The following is a 16,770-nucleotide window of genomic DNA, read 5'->3' as shown; positions in this document are numbered from 1 at the left end:
TGCATGCAGGACAAAACAAAAACAAGACACAGTTAGAGCACAACGCAGCGACACCTGCTGGAACCTCCCAGTTACAAACTGCATATTTTGTGTTTAATTTGGAGGGCATGTTGGTCCTTTTAGCTACAAAATATTGATACATTTCCTTGTCTATCTAAAAATTATTTTTTGTTCACACTTTCCTCGTGAATTGACATAACAAAAAAGAACATTCTTCTGGGGAAAAGAACAAAAAACTACATATTTCTTGAGATTTCTTGTCATTTTGCTGCCACATTTTCAATTTGATATGTTGTTCCTCTTCTCTTTGGGCTCTCTTCACTTCTTCCTTTTCAGTCTCTCTCCCTTTCTCTTTCCCCTACCTTCATCAATATAGTACTTTCCTCCCCCTGTTCCTTCAGTCTTCAAGTGACTCTCACATTTTCTCTCTGCTTTTCCTTTTATTTCATCCTTGTCTCTGATGGTTCATGAACACAGCAACTCTACATGTAATTACTGGCTGTCTTCTCTCTTGCATGTTCTCTCTGATCAGACTAGCCGTAACTACATGAGAAGTTTCATCTCTCATGTCACATCAGAGGCATGTTTCTGCACACATTTAGGTTTTCCTCTCTTCTTCAGCAGGAAGCTCCCCTTCCTCCTCTTTCTCTTTCTCTTACATGTATCTCTGACAAGATAAAATGGGATTTCTCTCAATATGAAGACATTCAGCCAACACAGAAAGAAAAAAAAAGAAGAAAAAGAAGAACCTGCAAACCTGGCAGGACTCAGGGTTTCTTTATGCATGAAGTTAATACATTATACAACTGAATCCTAACAGGTTTTCAAAATCCATGAGACTTTCAGTGTGTAAATGACAAGATTTTACTATTTTTTAGTTTCATGTAAGGAAAGTAGCAAATAACTATGAAGACTGTAAAGAAGCAAATAAAGACTGGAGACAGTCATGGCCTTGCATGTATCTATGATGCACATGTTTCTTTCTACCTGTCTGGCTATAGTGGAATTCAAGCACATTTTGAGGACATAAATCACTGCATCCAGTTCATGCATGCATTTTATTGCCTTAGTATATTTTCATTCTGTTATATTTTTGATTGCTTTTACAAATATTTTTACTGCATGTTTATTTAATTTTATTGTAGTTATCTTAATTTTATTCTTTCTAATCTTCTTATCTTTCTTACTATCTGTTCCTAACATGGGGGTTGCAATGAAAATTTCATTGACATGTTCAATGACAATAAAGACTCTTGAATCTTGAATCATGAATGCAGACTATATTTAGATTTACATTCCTGACAGAAACACATTCTCAGTCCTGCAGCCATCCTGTAGCAACAGTAATTTACACAATAGTGGCACATTTTCTCGGCATGACACTGTCTACATCAAAGCACAAACTGTCTATGAAAAAACACTGTGAAGCTATTTGTTGTAGAATATTCACAGATTGAAGTTTTGCTGTTTTTCTGTCTCTTCTCCAAATGAGTGCTTTTTCAAATGACACTGTGATTCAGAATAATTGGATATTTTGTTTTCTGTCATTACCTTCTTTTTTTCTTCCACCCATCCACAAATCCATCCTGAACATCTCTCATCTCTTTTCGTCCTCCCAACAATTCATTTCACCCCTCACCCCTCTGTCCTAACTTCCTTCAACCCTTCTTCTTCTTCTTTTTCTCCCTCTTTTTCAGCAATGCCTTCAGACACCTCCACCAATCCTCTCCTCCAGCAGCAGCCTCCACCCCAGCAGGCCCCACCCCTCCTACCCGGCTCCTCCGCTCAACCCGGGGAGCATGTTTCCGCAGTTGGCCCAGTCCCAGGGGCCCCTGCTAGTGTTGCTGCTGCTGCAGCGGAGGAAGTCCAGGCTGGGAGTGGTCGGACCATCCCGACAGCCTGTGTGCGGCCCACCCATCCGCTACGAAGCTTCACCAATCCGCTGTTGCCACCACCCATGGGAACAATCGACCCCAAGGTGTACACCTCCATGATGCCACAGTCCAGTGAGTACAGCTGAATGTGTTGTTGATCCTCTTTAGGGGGCCGATCAAAGGTGAAGCCAATATGTCAATGCATAACATATACTTAATGTAGTGCATAAAGTGACATGGTATAACATGTCTCCAATGTCTGTCTCCATTCTCGTTTGTGTGTGTGTGTGTGTGTGTGTGTGTGTGTGTGTGTGTGTGTGTGTGTGTGTGTGTGTTTATGAAAAAATGAAACTGGCCTTGACATTAGCCAGAGGGCTGGATCTGATCTGGACTGACCTCCCCCGTCTTCTTTGTCTATATGCTGTACCTGTAGCTGGACCTGTCTGTCTCTCCATATGTTCACCTCTGTGTCTTTCCATAAGCCACTATATTTGACAAAACATTCCAATCCCACATGAAAATTAGACTCCTAGGTTTACAGTTGTCTTTTGTCTTTTTTAACCATGGCAGTGTGCTCCACCAGTGGCTATTGCAACTGGATTGTCATCTTGGACTGACATATCTTGACATTTATAAGTTGGATTGCCTTGAAATCTGGTATAGATATCCATGGTGCCCAGAAGATGAAAAATATCGACATTGTTGGTCCCTGACTTTCCACCAACCTCAGTATTAATGTAGCGGGTGTAGAGTGAACCCAATTGCAGCACAAATGAAACAGGTAGTAGTATTAAGAGTCTTTATTCAGCAGGTAAATGCAGGAACACAACTAACCACAAGATGCATCAGACTAGAAAACTCCTGGGAGTAAGACCGTTGTATCTCCTCAGCTGGGGGGGGGGTGGGGGGTGGGGGGGGTCCAAAGCAGGGTTACCCCGACATCAGACATCTCCCGCATAGAACAGTCCTCAACAGCCATAGCCATAGCACACTGACATGGAGAGAGGCTGGTGGCAGAGCAGACGAGGGAGCAAATTCAACCCACAATAGTTGTGACGACCAGAAGGAGGGGTTTTGGGAGGCCACGCACCACAGGGCTGTTTCCAGTTCTTGGTTCATGGAATACATGGAGCAGCACCAACTGAGCTGTCTCCTTAGCAGTGGGGCGCTTGGACAGAGACACAAAGTGGACCATCTTGCTGTAACGGTCCACGATGGTCAGGATGACAGTGTGGCTGTCAGAGGTGGCAAGACCAGTGACAAAATCCAAGGATATGTGAGACCATGGGCGGTAAGGATCAGGAAGAGGTTGAAGCAGCCCAGGAGGAGGCTGGCGGGAGGCGGGAGTGCCCTTTTGCAATACCTAGAGCTAGCTAAAACACCTGGAGAAAATGAAGAGAAGAGAGAACTGAAATTCACTGAAATTAATGATGTGCTTGTTCTTTTGACATCTTTAATTCCACACATTCTAACATAAAGTGTGTTAGTAAGGTGTTGTTCCACCATGAGTCTCCAGAGCAGGAACTCTACTGAGGGATGAACACAGTTATTCAAAAAATATTCCCTCATTCCCTCATGTCTTCTTTTCTTCCTTTTTTCTTTTCCATTTATATTCCTCTCTTATTGTCTGCTTTTTTTAGATCTTTTTAATCTTTCTTTAATCTCCTGCTGTTGCTCACCCTGTCATTCTCTTTCTCCGAGAGAGAATGACAGGATGCCTGAAGCAGTGTGAACAGAAAATCAAACACTTGCCTGCAATACATATGATCCCTGGACAGTTTCTGTATGTGTAGGTGTATTTGTTGTGTGTTCCTGCTGTCTGTAGGTGTATATCACCTCTGAATGTGCATGGGTGGGTGTGTATAGTTCCATTACGGTTGTGTTTACAGACCCAGGTGGCCTCAGATTAACATTGATTTTTGGCTCCTGGAAACCTTTCGCTCAGAAATAGCAAGCCTGCGGCGACACTCTGCTCAACTCCCAGAGACCCCACAATCACCCTGTGACCTCCCATCCCCCTTCCCCAACATAGAGACCAGAGCTGGGCAGTGGCAGTGCTGCCTCCATCAACTCCCTCCCTGCTCTCAATCTTTCTATAAAGGAGGGAAAAAACAGACTTGTGAGGGATGGCGTTTGATGTTCATTGTTGGCATGTTCGTGTGTTTATTTGGGACTGAATGACTCTCTCTGTGAAAGAATGAGTTGATGTCATGATTTAATTGGTTTGTTATGGTGAAAGGGAGAAGTGTGTGTGTGTTTGGAGTGGGGGGTGTTGGGGGACTTCAACAGACTAAAGACTGATAATGAAGTTTGCAAGATGAACTTGATAATTTATCCCTCCATTTTTTATTTCAAACCAATATTTACCGCTCCATTTTTCAACTCAAGTGGAATAGATTTTTTTCTGTATGTAGAGTATGTTCAGTGTGGATATTTTACATCTAAACCTTGTCACTCAACACAAGGAAACACCAAATTTTTGCAGGTCACTGTAAACCCAACACAGTGAACATTACAGAGTTAGTTGTCCCATTTAAACATCGGTCCTACAGGTCAGCTTCAGCCCTGTACGTGGCAAAGGTTTCATTTGAGATGAGCCATAGATATATGCCATAGAAATGTTGTGCAATTAAAACTAGAACATGTATGAAAACATGAATAAGTGCATACAATCCAAGCGTGTGACATTCAATGTAATTCCCAATGTATCATCATTCAGCTTCAGTTAACACGGTAATGTAAATATTACATCATTGTACTGAAAATGTTGAGTAGAGCAGCAGGAAAATTCAAGATGACCTGTTAATACCCACCTTATGTCAAGAAGATGAGATCGGAGATGAAGGGGAAAAAATCTGCAATTTGATGAGACAGAATCTTTAATGTTCAAAAGACAGTTAAGTGGTCAGAATGTGCACTGAAACCCTAATACACCTACGGTTCTCAGACTTTGTACTGTTCCACCATTAAAATAACATAGTTCAATGTTCCTGTCTCATTATTATGGCGGTGCACTTCTGGCAGAAAAAAAGCAGGAGAAATTTAAATAGAAAATACCATGTTAGGATTACCGATGAAACATTTGCCATCCATCCATTATCTATAACCATTTATCCCGAGGAGGTGACAGTGCTAACCACTGCAGCACCGTGCTGCTTAATAATGATAATAGTAATGGTTATTATTCTTATTATTATTATTATTATACATGTAGATTTCGACATTTATTTAATCTCCTCCTTACATTTGCAATAAATGAGGAATAACATTGAATCCATGTACTTGTTAATGAAACGATTAGTTGGAAAATCCTTTTCATCTGTAGACTTTTGTATTTCTCACAGTTTTTACACAAATAACCTGATGAAGATACATTTTTGGAAAGTATGGGCAGTTCTTCTAAAAGTTCACTAAACCCTAACCTCTCAGGGCAGGGAGCTCCCCGTTGATGAGGTAGACAGGTACATAGACAGGTAGACATAAAACGGGCAGGCAGACAGAAACACAATAAGAAGATAAAACAGGCAGACAAAGAAGCTCCAAACTGCTGAACTGGAGGAGATGTTGGCTCTGTCCCTCTGGACACATGTTATCTGGAGGGAAGATGCTTTCGAATCAATAACCCCTCCCTCCATCACCTACTCTTGTTATAAAAAAAAAAAAAAAACAGAAACAGGAGAGTGAGCCCTGGCAGGCATTTCACACCTCCACTCCGGTTTGTCTGGTAAACTCTGTATATCCACCTTTCTGAGGAGAGTCTCCCTCCACACGCCTATCCCTCTCTGATAAAGGGTGAGCCAGGCAATGCAAAACTGTCTTTTATGGCTTTCTCCGCTGTAGATGTATAGCCTTTCCTTTAGCTCTCCACTGGTGCAGCTCATTGTGTTTTTCTAAAAAATGTTTCTGTCTGGAGCACAGTTCAGTTGATCTCAGTATGTCCAAGTACAGAATGATCAACTAGCTGCCCTCCATCTGTCAACAGGTGTTCCACAAGGATTTATCCAGAGCTCAGAGCTATTTAGTTAATACATCCCTGTTTGTATGTCCTGACCCTAACAATCAATTGCAACACACTGTAATTTATATACATGATAGCAGTATGACACAAGTTGCTAATGAACTCAGACACTCTATGGTTAATGTAACAGCATGGTTAAAGCAATGTGTCTGCAACTAAAAGTGTACAAAACAGTAAGCATGTTTACCAACCTGGTTTCAAGCTGTCACCACTTGGCTAAAACCACCAACCTTTTTCCAACTAATGGACATTTACATTTTTATAACATCCTTTGAAGGCCATAACGAATTATTGAACACATATATCACACTAACCTCTACTTCGATGGCTGGACCTACTACTTTATGGTGAGGTGTCTGATATCAGATGGTGGTGATGATGATGCGAGACAGTCTGAGCAGGACCAGGTCTTCGCAAAAGTCAGTTTTGAAAAGAACCCACAGTAGTCAGTTGTCCAAGACAGAGATTCAAGCATGTCTCCTTAGAATAGGAAAATCCTCAGGATATACAGAGTGTCATACATGATTTTACAAAATTTTAAGTTAAGAAATGTCAGACTAAACTTAAGTGACACAAGCTAGCTTAATCAGCTAGACCCAGACACTGAATGAAGTTATTCTTAAGTTCTATTCTATTTATTATTCTTAATTCTTAAACTCTGTATATTTGATCAAGTTACATGATGTTAAGTTAAATCATTGAGAATGAAACAGGAAAAACTACGAGGGTCTGTGATTGGTCATTCACAGCTCACTCACTTTTCAGCCACAATTGTCCACCAGCCAAGTTTGCTACTTGCCAGGTAACCTGCTAGTAAGCTCAGTTTCTAAGCAGACAAAGATACCACAGGTTATTCATGGTGAAGTATTATTATCATGGATTCCAGTCTGACAGCTTACTGCAGACCATGCTGTATCTCTTTTGTGGAAAAGTTTATATGACAGCAGTGCCATAGCTGATGATATATTCCTCCAGTTTGGATGCTGGCTTTCTGTTCTCTAAAAGTTGAACCCAGCATCAAAGTTCTGTCTGGATTTACACTCACTTCAGTGATTCACTGACATGAGTAGAATTCTTTCTGACAGTTTTCTGTCGCAAATAATGGTATGGCCAGGGTCGTCACACGAAAACTTTTTTAGCATGTTTTGTGACCATGTTGGTATTAAGTACAGCTGCAGTCTTTCATCATGATCAAACTCAAAGTATGAAGTGTATTATTTGCAATCTTTCTGCTCGCAATGTGACTGCTGCCTTGAAAACCTGATGCAGCAACCAAATGATATGACAAGAATTAATTAGCTGATATTAAGGATAGTCATTGATACAAATAACTGCATTAATATCAATAAAATAAATATAATAGAATAACTAATAATTATGAATAACAATAATAATAATAACAGGCCACCACCCTTAGATCAGGGACAAATAACCAAACCGTGGATACAGACTCACAAAGGGGCTGTTCACTTCAAATTCCAATGTTTAAAATACTAAAATACCATTTTACATTTGTCAGGTGAACAGTAAAAGGTTGAATCTGAGGACTGATCCTCCCAACCAGCTAGGCTAAAGTAAAGTAAAGAACATTTGAGAGGGAACAATACACCTCTTGTAGCAACTTTACGTCACAAGGTGAGGGGTAGCGGGGAGTGTTGAATGTTGTCCTTGATGACATCATCTTCATGCAACAGGGACTCCCCTGTTACATGAACATTAACAGACTGTCACTGAGTCTAACTCCTGCACCCCCTGTACTGACCCTGTACCTACAATATTGTTTAAGTGGGGGTCAGACAGTAGTTCAAGTCATGTCCTAAAGATTTTGAATAATTTACTTTAAACAGGTATCTTCCCAGATGCTTTCAAAACAGCTGCTGTAAAACCCTTACCAAAGAAACCTAAACTAAATGGTAACGCACTCACCAACTGTAGGCCGATATCCAACCTTCCATTCAGCAGTAAGATAGTGGAAAAGATATTTTCAGTGCAAACTAAACCCTTTCTTAAAGAAGTTCTTCTTAGTCATCTTAGACCCTAGTGCAGCATTTGTTGCAATGACCATGATATCTTAATCAGTTGTCTTGAAAAGTTGGTTGGTCTGTCTGACTGTGTGTTACACTGGTTCAAAACATACATTAAGGGGAAAAAACCCTTTCAATTAAGACTAGATCCTGGTAAAGATAAAAGTTATTCACAAAGCATCATAGCCCTAAAGAGCGCTCCTAAAGTGAAAAACTGAGGACTTTTAAGAGGTTCAACAGTTTCTTAAGCAGAGGAGAAAACGGTGGGAAGAGACAGTGAGTTAATGAAACACTACAGGTTTGATTGTACTGCAATGATGTTTGTGTTTGATCTTATTCGAGATGCACTCACATCTCCCACCCAACACAATAACATTATAACTCCAGAAATGATGCTTGGCAATTGGAAAAATGCGACACCCATCCATCAGCAGAGTGATCACACAACCAGTTACAGCACTTTCACAGCCATATTGTGGCTGTGAAAGCAGGTAATCTTATTCCTGCTGGATGTCCGCACCTTGCGGGCTCACTAAAGGTAATTCATGGACAGAGTTATGGCAGTCAATGCAGCTATTTACATAAGCTGGCCAACAACCTTGGAAATTAATGAAAGCTGAACCATTGTACTCCCCATGTACAGGCCTATCAAATAGATCACATTGTAAAATGCCCAGCATCGTAACAAACAAAATGTCATTTGTTTGTTGTGAAGCACTTTGAGCAGCATTTCAAATACAAATAAAGTTTCTTATTTTTGTTGTTGTTGTTACTGTGACATGTACTGTCACTAAAATCATCTACAATGCTCACACGTTATGTCTCTTGAATTATCAGTTACCCTTGCCTTTTGGTTTCTAAAACCAGTCATTACTCTTGCTACTCTTGGCTGACTGAAATTATTCTGAGTTTAGCTCTTTCAAATCTCAACTTGCACCTTAAATACAGTTACAGTTTTTTTGTTTTTTGGATTTGCTCAGAAGCACTGTAGTTAAAATATTTCCATAAAACCACAATGATTGATGAGAACACCAAATGTCAAAACAAAGGAAGTGTCAAATGATGAGCATCAAATAATTTTCTTGTCTGAACTGTTTATGCAACGCTTTGAAACCAGAACTTTCTGTTTTGCCCAGGTGTGAGCCTTCCAAAGCCCCAGGTGAAGACTGCATCTCTGGGTCAGGCCAGTAAGGCTCGCTCCCCTCTGTTGCCCGTCTCAGTTCCTACGGCGCCAGACTTACTGGAAGAGGGAGGAACGAAACCGGCTGAGGATTCAGCTGCCAATGTAAGTCTAAATGGGGAGAATGTAAAAAGTGTTGCTGATTTTGTTTTACACTGCAGGTAGATCACTCTGCTGAATGTTAAACATTGTCTCCTGGGGATTCACATGTCTTAATGTAAATTTCAATCTTTAGATGTTTCCAAACTTGAAGCAGACAAAATATAACTTGAAAAAGCATTGGTTTAAAAAGTAAAGGATGCCTAATATTCCTTTTGCATAACTGGATGGAAGAAATTTAATTGGTTAAATCTTATATTATATGTAAGATCACAGTTTCAGATTCATTGATTGTGATTCACTTTGCAAAAAAAAACAAAACAAAAACAAAACACCAAAATACTGATATATATATTCTTTTATATGTTGTACACATAGTATTTTATGCAATTTGTAGTAACAGAGAAAGTGGAAGAAAGAAAGGAGGGGGGGCAGAGAAGTAAGAGGGAGAAAAGAGAGAAGGCATAAGGGACAATGAGGGAGGGGGCCGAGATGGAAAGGAGGAAACAGAATAGGAAGAAGAGGAGGCAGTGGGAGATGAAGGGTTATAGAAGAAAGGGTGAGGAATGACAAAAAGGAGGATAAGAAGAAGTGATGAAGATTAAGGGTAATGGGCAGAGGAGGAAAGGGAAAAAAGAAAACCAGTAGAAGAGAGGGAAGACAGAGGGGAAGAGAAGAGGATGGATAATTGGTAGATGGGGTCATGAATAGGAGAGTAGGATGTGAGGAGGGGGGACAAATAGATGGAGAGGAGCAAAGAAGGGACGAGAGAGGAAAGGATGGAGGGGGAGGCAGAGGATGCCAAGCAGAGAAATAAACGACAGAGGATGATATGGAGTCATTTGGGACAATGGGACTTAAATATTCATATGTGACAAAATGAAGATTGGAGAAGAGGAGGCATCGACACGGTAACAATAAGAGAGGACAGAGGTGGAAATTAGGGGAAGAGAAGAGAGGAGAGGAGAGAAGTGGAGACTTAACAAGAAGAGGTAAGAAAATGTAGAGCAACAATGAAAGGAAAGAGCACAAGGAAAGAGTTGAGACAAAGACAGAGGAGAGGAGGAACAGATGTGGAAGGGAGGAGGACAGGAAGAGAAGGTAGCCACGACAACGGGAGGAGAAGGATGCTTCAGGAGGACCAGACAAGGAGGAGGAAGAGGAGGCAAAGGGAGAAGAGAGAGAACGGATAAGCAGATAGGAGTGTAGACAAGAGGAAATAAAGAGGACAGGAGAGAGATACGGAAAATGAGAGGAGAGAGACAACAAAATCAGGAGAGAAGCAAGAAAACTGATAAGTGTGAGTAGAGTAAATGAGATGAAAGGATGGTAGAGAGGAGAGAGAGAGAGAGAGGGAGTTAAAGGTCAGCAGGTCTTTCTCTTCATCTGCTCTTCGCTCTCTGTAATTGATCTAGTCTTCCCAGCCAATCAGCCACCTGGCCTATCTATCACACACACATACACACAGCTAGTTAATAGACTGTGATACAGTGTGAATGAAAAATGCGAGTACAACACAATGGTGCTTTTATTATGTTGTTACACTAGTGATAAGCTGTTTTATGCTGGCATGAAGTAGCAACGTGGGAGACGGTGATATCCTTGTGGCACTCAAGCCCACTGCTTTCTGCTGAAACAGCTCACAAATGTATAGTTTCCTTTTGTAAAAAAGGTTCAGTTATTTCACCGCATTTTTTAACAAATTACGTACTCAGACAGGAGGGGACTATTTTCAGAGGAAAAATCCACATTTGGTGCTCTATTGAGTAAGTTTGGGGCAGCAGGATGGTGTGTGTGGATTGAGTCAAAAGTGTGTACGTTCATGGTAATAAAGGAACATGTCATCCAGTGCAACAGTGTGGCTCACTGTTGTGTTTTTAAAATTATTTATACAACAATGGCGATCCATGGCTCAGAGGAATTAGCTGTACTGTATCAGGCTTTGATTCACACACAATACTTGTTAGTGGATACTGGCATTGTTGGCTTTGGTCTTTTTGTGAGATTTGATGAAAGTAAGAAAACATAGATTATCACAAGACTTATGTTTAAACACTGCTGCCCTTTTGTCACTGCTCCTTGATTGATAATTTAGATACTGAATTTAACATTAACAAGGTCACAGCCATTCATGAAGCCAGTGTTTCAACAGCATTTAAATTAATATTTTTCAGTGCGTAGTTAGGATCTGCTTCACATTGAAATATAGTCACTGATATACTTTTGAAACAATGGTTATACAAAACCATGTGGGCAACAACTTCAGGAGGGTTAAATCTTTTAGAAATAAAAGATACCAAGTTCATTAGCATCCATGTTGATTCACATTATATAAGCTCAAAGCTTTCCACTAGCAAATGACTGGTAGGATTTCATTTTGAAGCAGCTACAGGAAATACTGGCTTTGTCAGTGAAATTATCCAGCAGCTGCCCAGTCCTTTATCTATAAAGAATGGTTTTGGTGCCAACTGGGATTTTTTTAAAGATTTTTCTTGTGCTTATGTCAGTTTATGGGTTGGGGGGAGTGATGAAATAAAATACAGCCACTATGAATTGCAGGCATCAATCTCCAGACTTCAAAACATGCCTTCACAAACCAGTGAATAACACACAGATATTCAGGCAGGCGAGCTCATAGCTCTACTTTTTTTTTGTCTTCCAGGTTTACGAGCAGGACGACCTTTCAGAGCAGATGGCCAGTCTAGAAGGGCTGATGAAGCAGCTCAATGCCATTACCGGCTCAGCCTTCTAACCTCGGACCCCCGTCCAGCCCAGTCCAGTCTGGAACCCTTCTTCAAGCCTCGATGTCACCTGCTGTCCATTGTCCAGAATAATCTGGGTTTGAAGACATCTCTGTGAATTCAGACTTCCATCTGCACTGAGCCAAGCTTGTGTGGTTTCTGATGGTCTCGGCCAGTGTCTACTGTTGTGGAACTGGGATTGGATAAAGAGAATTATAAATAGAGAATAAACACTACAGCAGCACAGCTTCAACTCCAAGAACTGGACAAGGGTGGAGGGGTCTCTTTAGGAGTTCACACTAAACTCCTCTAGATTCAACCTCAAACACAAAATTAAAAAAAAAAAAACCCAATGCCTTGCGCCTTGACTTAATATCACATGATGATGGGATTTTCACAAAAAAGAAGACAGTTTTAAGTTATGAGATCCCTCCTGTTTTTCTTCTTTGTGGTATTTATTAGCGTCCTCCTCCACTGAGTTGTCCACAGCTCAGTTACTGTGACTGTACCTCACTTATTTTTCATGATCGCTGTTCGAAATAGTCCTTTTGTCTTTTGTTTGGGTATTCCAACTTTGTGCAGTCACAGGATGTGTGTATGGTTAGAAAATGCGACCAGAACCTCCAGTAAGAAACAGCCCCACATCCACAGCCACCAATATTTCACCAAATCTTTCTTTTTCACACTTGGATCCGAGGTTACCTGTTCTGGTTACGCAAGGACATCCTCTCCAGCATTTCTACTGTTCTTTTTTTTCTTCAGTGTCTTTTTTCCACTCTTGAATAAAACAGTAGGAGTTCACTGAATCAACAATCACCCACAACTCATGCAGCCCTTCCACCTCTGGATATCGAGGTTAAAAAACAATGAAGGCATTAAAGAAACAAGCGTGAGAACCTATTAGATACTACAGTCTAAATCATCTGGATCTGGATCCAGCTGACTCTAGGATTACAGGATTGTATAGAAACCACTATAGACTCAGTCTGTTGCTGCTCTTGACAAAGCCTCTACCCTCCCCAGCTCAGACAAACTCCAGTCTTTGCCTACAAGGACTCGTCATTGCCAAATTCTTATCTTGGAAAATTCATTACAGCCTTCTTTGTTTTTGCTCCTTGGTCACATCTGTCTCAGTCCCAGTGGACTGGGAGTCAGTGAAAAGTAGTAAGATGAGATCTGTGGAGCTGGATTTCGATTGGTTGAGCCCATCCCATCCTGAACAAACGAAGGCTGGCATTGCGTCGCCCCTTGCTGACTGGAGTACTAAAAAATGGCTAAAGTCTGCAAAATGGAGAAAAGTGAAGACTGTGTTGTTGGCTTTTGAGACACCTTGTTCCTGAGTTTACAAAATACATAATGAAACACAATGTGTGAAAATCACAAGCTCTTATAATATCAATCGTGAGATCACAAAAACATCAGTTTGTTTTGTTGAGATAGCAAGATCATTGAGTCAGGATTCTGAAAAGAATTTTACAATTTGCATGGCTGGATTCTGTTTACGTAACATATAACAAGAAGGCACTGTCAAAGTAGGAACAAATAGAAATTTGATGATGGATGAGTCAAACGTGAAGGTGATGCTACAACAAACAGGATGAAGGAACAAGTTAGTATTATAATTATTTTTATTATTATTAAGATTAGAGATGGTAGTTGGGCAGCTGTTGATGATGAGAAGAATGATCTCTACCATTGTTTATTTTTGTACATATTTTTTTCCACACTGCTGTTTCAGTATGTGTTTGACTGGAGGTCAGTGAGTTGTATTCAGGCCTGCTTTTGATGAATCCATATTTATTTTTCATGAGATAAACACACATGTACCTCTGTCAATCTAGATTGCCCACATGGCAAAACTGCAAAACCGCCAGCTTCACTTTAAGTTTTCTTCAGGGTGTTGAAAAATGGTGTTTTATACAAAAATAAGAAAAAAGTAACAAAAACATAAACACAAATAATGCATATTCCACAAAGAATATTTTTACATTTGCTGTCCTGTCAGAAGTGTTTCTTTTGTAAAGCAGCGTTTTTGTTTTTGTTGTAAAATGTGGGATGAGTAAACCATTTGCAGTGAGGGAATGAAATGTGCAGCATTTTGGTTTCAGGATGATCTCTGTAACATGAGATCAGTCAGGATGTCAGCACACAGGGCGTCCACCTTTCAGTTCATTTAATAACTACTAGATTTTTATTGACGGCTGCAAACACAAATCTGGCTTGGAGAGTTGGTGTGAGAGATAATGGGTTGATAGGGAGGTTGGGATTTTTTATGTTACTCTTTGTGAAAGCAGCAGAGTGAGCAAGGTGTACACTGTAAAATAATGCTAAGAAGTGTTTATTCTTTGTTCATAAAATTGTGTTTTCAGATAAATTATGTGACTCGCAAATTGAGATAAGATCTCATTTTTTAGACTACCGCAGAAATGCAGGCAAAGATTATCGAGAATAAGTTGAATTACTTTCCTTATTTAAAAAAAAATAAAAAATCCAATTTGGAGGCCAAGTATGTGACTAAATGGCTTGTGAAGATGCATATGTTTTGGTCTGCACAGAAAGGCGGGACTTAAAATGACAAATGCTTCATTAATCAGCTGAGGGGAAAAACAGGCCATCAGTAATTTGACTGTGTCACTCCAGTCACCATATTGTAATTTTCATAACTTAATCTTTCTGTGATAAAAGGAAAAAGCCTGAGGTAGAGACAGAGAAAGCGAAAGACAGAGAGAGAGAGAGAGGAGGTGAATTGGTATTCAGAGGTGGTTTGTATGTGTGAGCTAGGGCATGGAGCAATGAGGCTGGGAATTCATTATAACGGCGTTTCAAATATTATGATTCAGGCTCACGCTCGCTGGGTCGCTACAGCTATGGGGAAAAGTCCCAGGAATGGAGGGGATGGAAAGGTAATGTCTCTACAGAATGAGCACAGGGATAAAAGGTGAACAAACGCAAGCAGGCGGGCGGTGTGGGGATCAAACTCATCAACGTGCTCTGGGAGATATAGCCAGTCTGAGCCAAATGCTTTCATTCTGCTCCAAATTGCACTTCTTTCCCTCTTTCAGAAAGCAGAGCAGAGCTGCAGACAGAGGGAATGATCCAAAACTGCTGGGTGAGACTGAAATTTGATTTAAGAAAGGAAATCTGATTTTAACAGTGAATGCTAAATTAAATGCCATGTTGACACACAAGATTTCTTTTCAGTTTACAAAAAGGAAAATACATTTGACATCAGAGCAATTATCATACTTAAATGCTAATACTTTTTAGCCCGATGAAATATAAATTGTATATATGTTTTTGATTACTGCTTGCTTTTCTGAATCATCTATCAATTTTGTAAATTGATTCCTTTCTTCCTGGCAGCCATTCATTTAGTTATTTTACATGAAAATTAGCTTGTAGAGACTTCAAAGCATGGTTCCAGACTTTTGAATTACCTTTGAAACAATGGGGACATCATCACATAAATGTTGATGAGCGTGGAAGAGATAATTCAGCTATACATGTTTTTTTCAGTTGACTTACAGAAAAACGACACAACAATAACACTTCAACTGACTTAACAGACTTTAAGATAACTGATCCTAAATCAGTCTAAACCCACTGATTGGTTGGGTGAAAAATCAAAAACAAGGTGTCAAACCAAATGATATAATGGAAATTAAATCATAATTCAGTCTCACCATCAAGCTTCCTGACACTTCCTGCAGATACATGATCCAACATTTTCAACATTTAGGCAGCCTTTTAGTAAACGTTGCATGTGCAGCTGACAGCAGGGACAATCCCTGTTGCTGAGTTCAAGGACACTCTGATTTTTACTGTCATGGCATCATTGTTTACATCTTTGGACTTTCAAGGAAAAAGGATTTAAAATTCCACAAGCACCAGCAAAGTGTAATTATTATTTTGCAGGCTCTTAACTGTTACCACCACAGTAGTGTGACTGCCACTGTCTGTTTCCATCTACCTGTTTGTATTGGCAATTTCAACTTGTGCATAAAAGCCCTGAGTGGAAATGCTGGAAATTAAACAAATGAAACAACAAAAAACAATTAAAATATCCAAAAAAGTTCTTAAACTTGCCTGAGGAGGAAAAGTTGTATTGAGCAAAGCAAAATGTGAACTGCAATAGAAAGAGGCTAGGTGAATAAATGATGTTGTACATGAAGGATTTGACTTAAATGCCCATTGAAGCTTTGATTGAAGAAAGAAAAACCAGATCTGATCAGAGCAATGAGGAGTCTGCAGATTTTCTGAAAATTTGGAAACTTGACGATAGTTGACTGTGCTGGATAATGTGTCTAAGTTCTTCACGTTCCACTTTGTTTCTCTAAGTTAGCCATTTGTCATATTGGGTCCAAATTTATATTCTGTATTCAATAATACCCAGGTTTGCTCTCCTTCAGCATTGATATGAATGTATGCGCATTGTGTCCATGTCTCTGCAAGTTGATTTTCATTTAAATGAAATGAACTGAAACTAATTGCTGACTGGGAAGAAGGAGATTAATCTAAAAACTGATGAAGGATTTAGAAAATGAACAGCAGAACAGAAAATTTATATTTTCAGTTATATTTACTGGCTTAAATATGAAATGGTAATTTGGTCCAGTTTACGTGAGACATTTGACGACTAGCACATTAAGAAATCAGTCAACATTTCTATAATAATTTAAAAGCAGAGCTTTAAAATCGGCTGATTAAATTAGTTATTGGATGCCATTTCCCTGCAAGGGTCAAATGTAGTTTTAAGGAGGCTGGTTACCCTAATGGAGTATTAATTGTCTGTTCAGCTCAATTCCATGTCATTTGTAACCATATCTGATTAGAA

General features: G+C 39.8%; 1 protein-coding gene across 1 annotated transcript in view; it reads left to right on the top strand.

Moving 5' to 3' along the window:
• The window catches only part of dcc (DCC netrin 1 receptor), a 245,886-nt gene extending 233,939 nt beyond the window's left edge, over positions 1-11,947 (top strand). Inside the window, exons 27-29 of the mRNA XM_041960176.1 lie at positions 1,698-2,006; positions 9,053-9,201; positions 11,858-11,947. Of these exons, the coding sequence (XP_041816110.1) occupies positions 1,698-2,006; positions 9,053-9,201; positions 11,858-11,947 (548 nt within the window). The remainder of the gene's footprint in view (positions 1-1,697; positions 2,007-9,052; positions 9,202-11,857) is intronic.
• Positions 11,948-16,770: the final 4,823 nt, after the last annotated feature.

Source organism: Chelmon rostratus, chromosome 19, assembly GCF_017976325.1.
Source record: "Chelmon rostratus isolate fCheRos1 chromosome 19, fCheRos1.pri, whole genome shotgun sequence".
Taxonomy (NCBI): Eukaryota; Metazoa; Chordata; class Actinopteri; order Chaetodontiformes; family Chaetodontidae; genus Chelmon; species Chelmon rostratus.
This window is presented reverse-complemented; position numbering and strand designations above follow the sequence as displayed.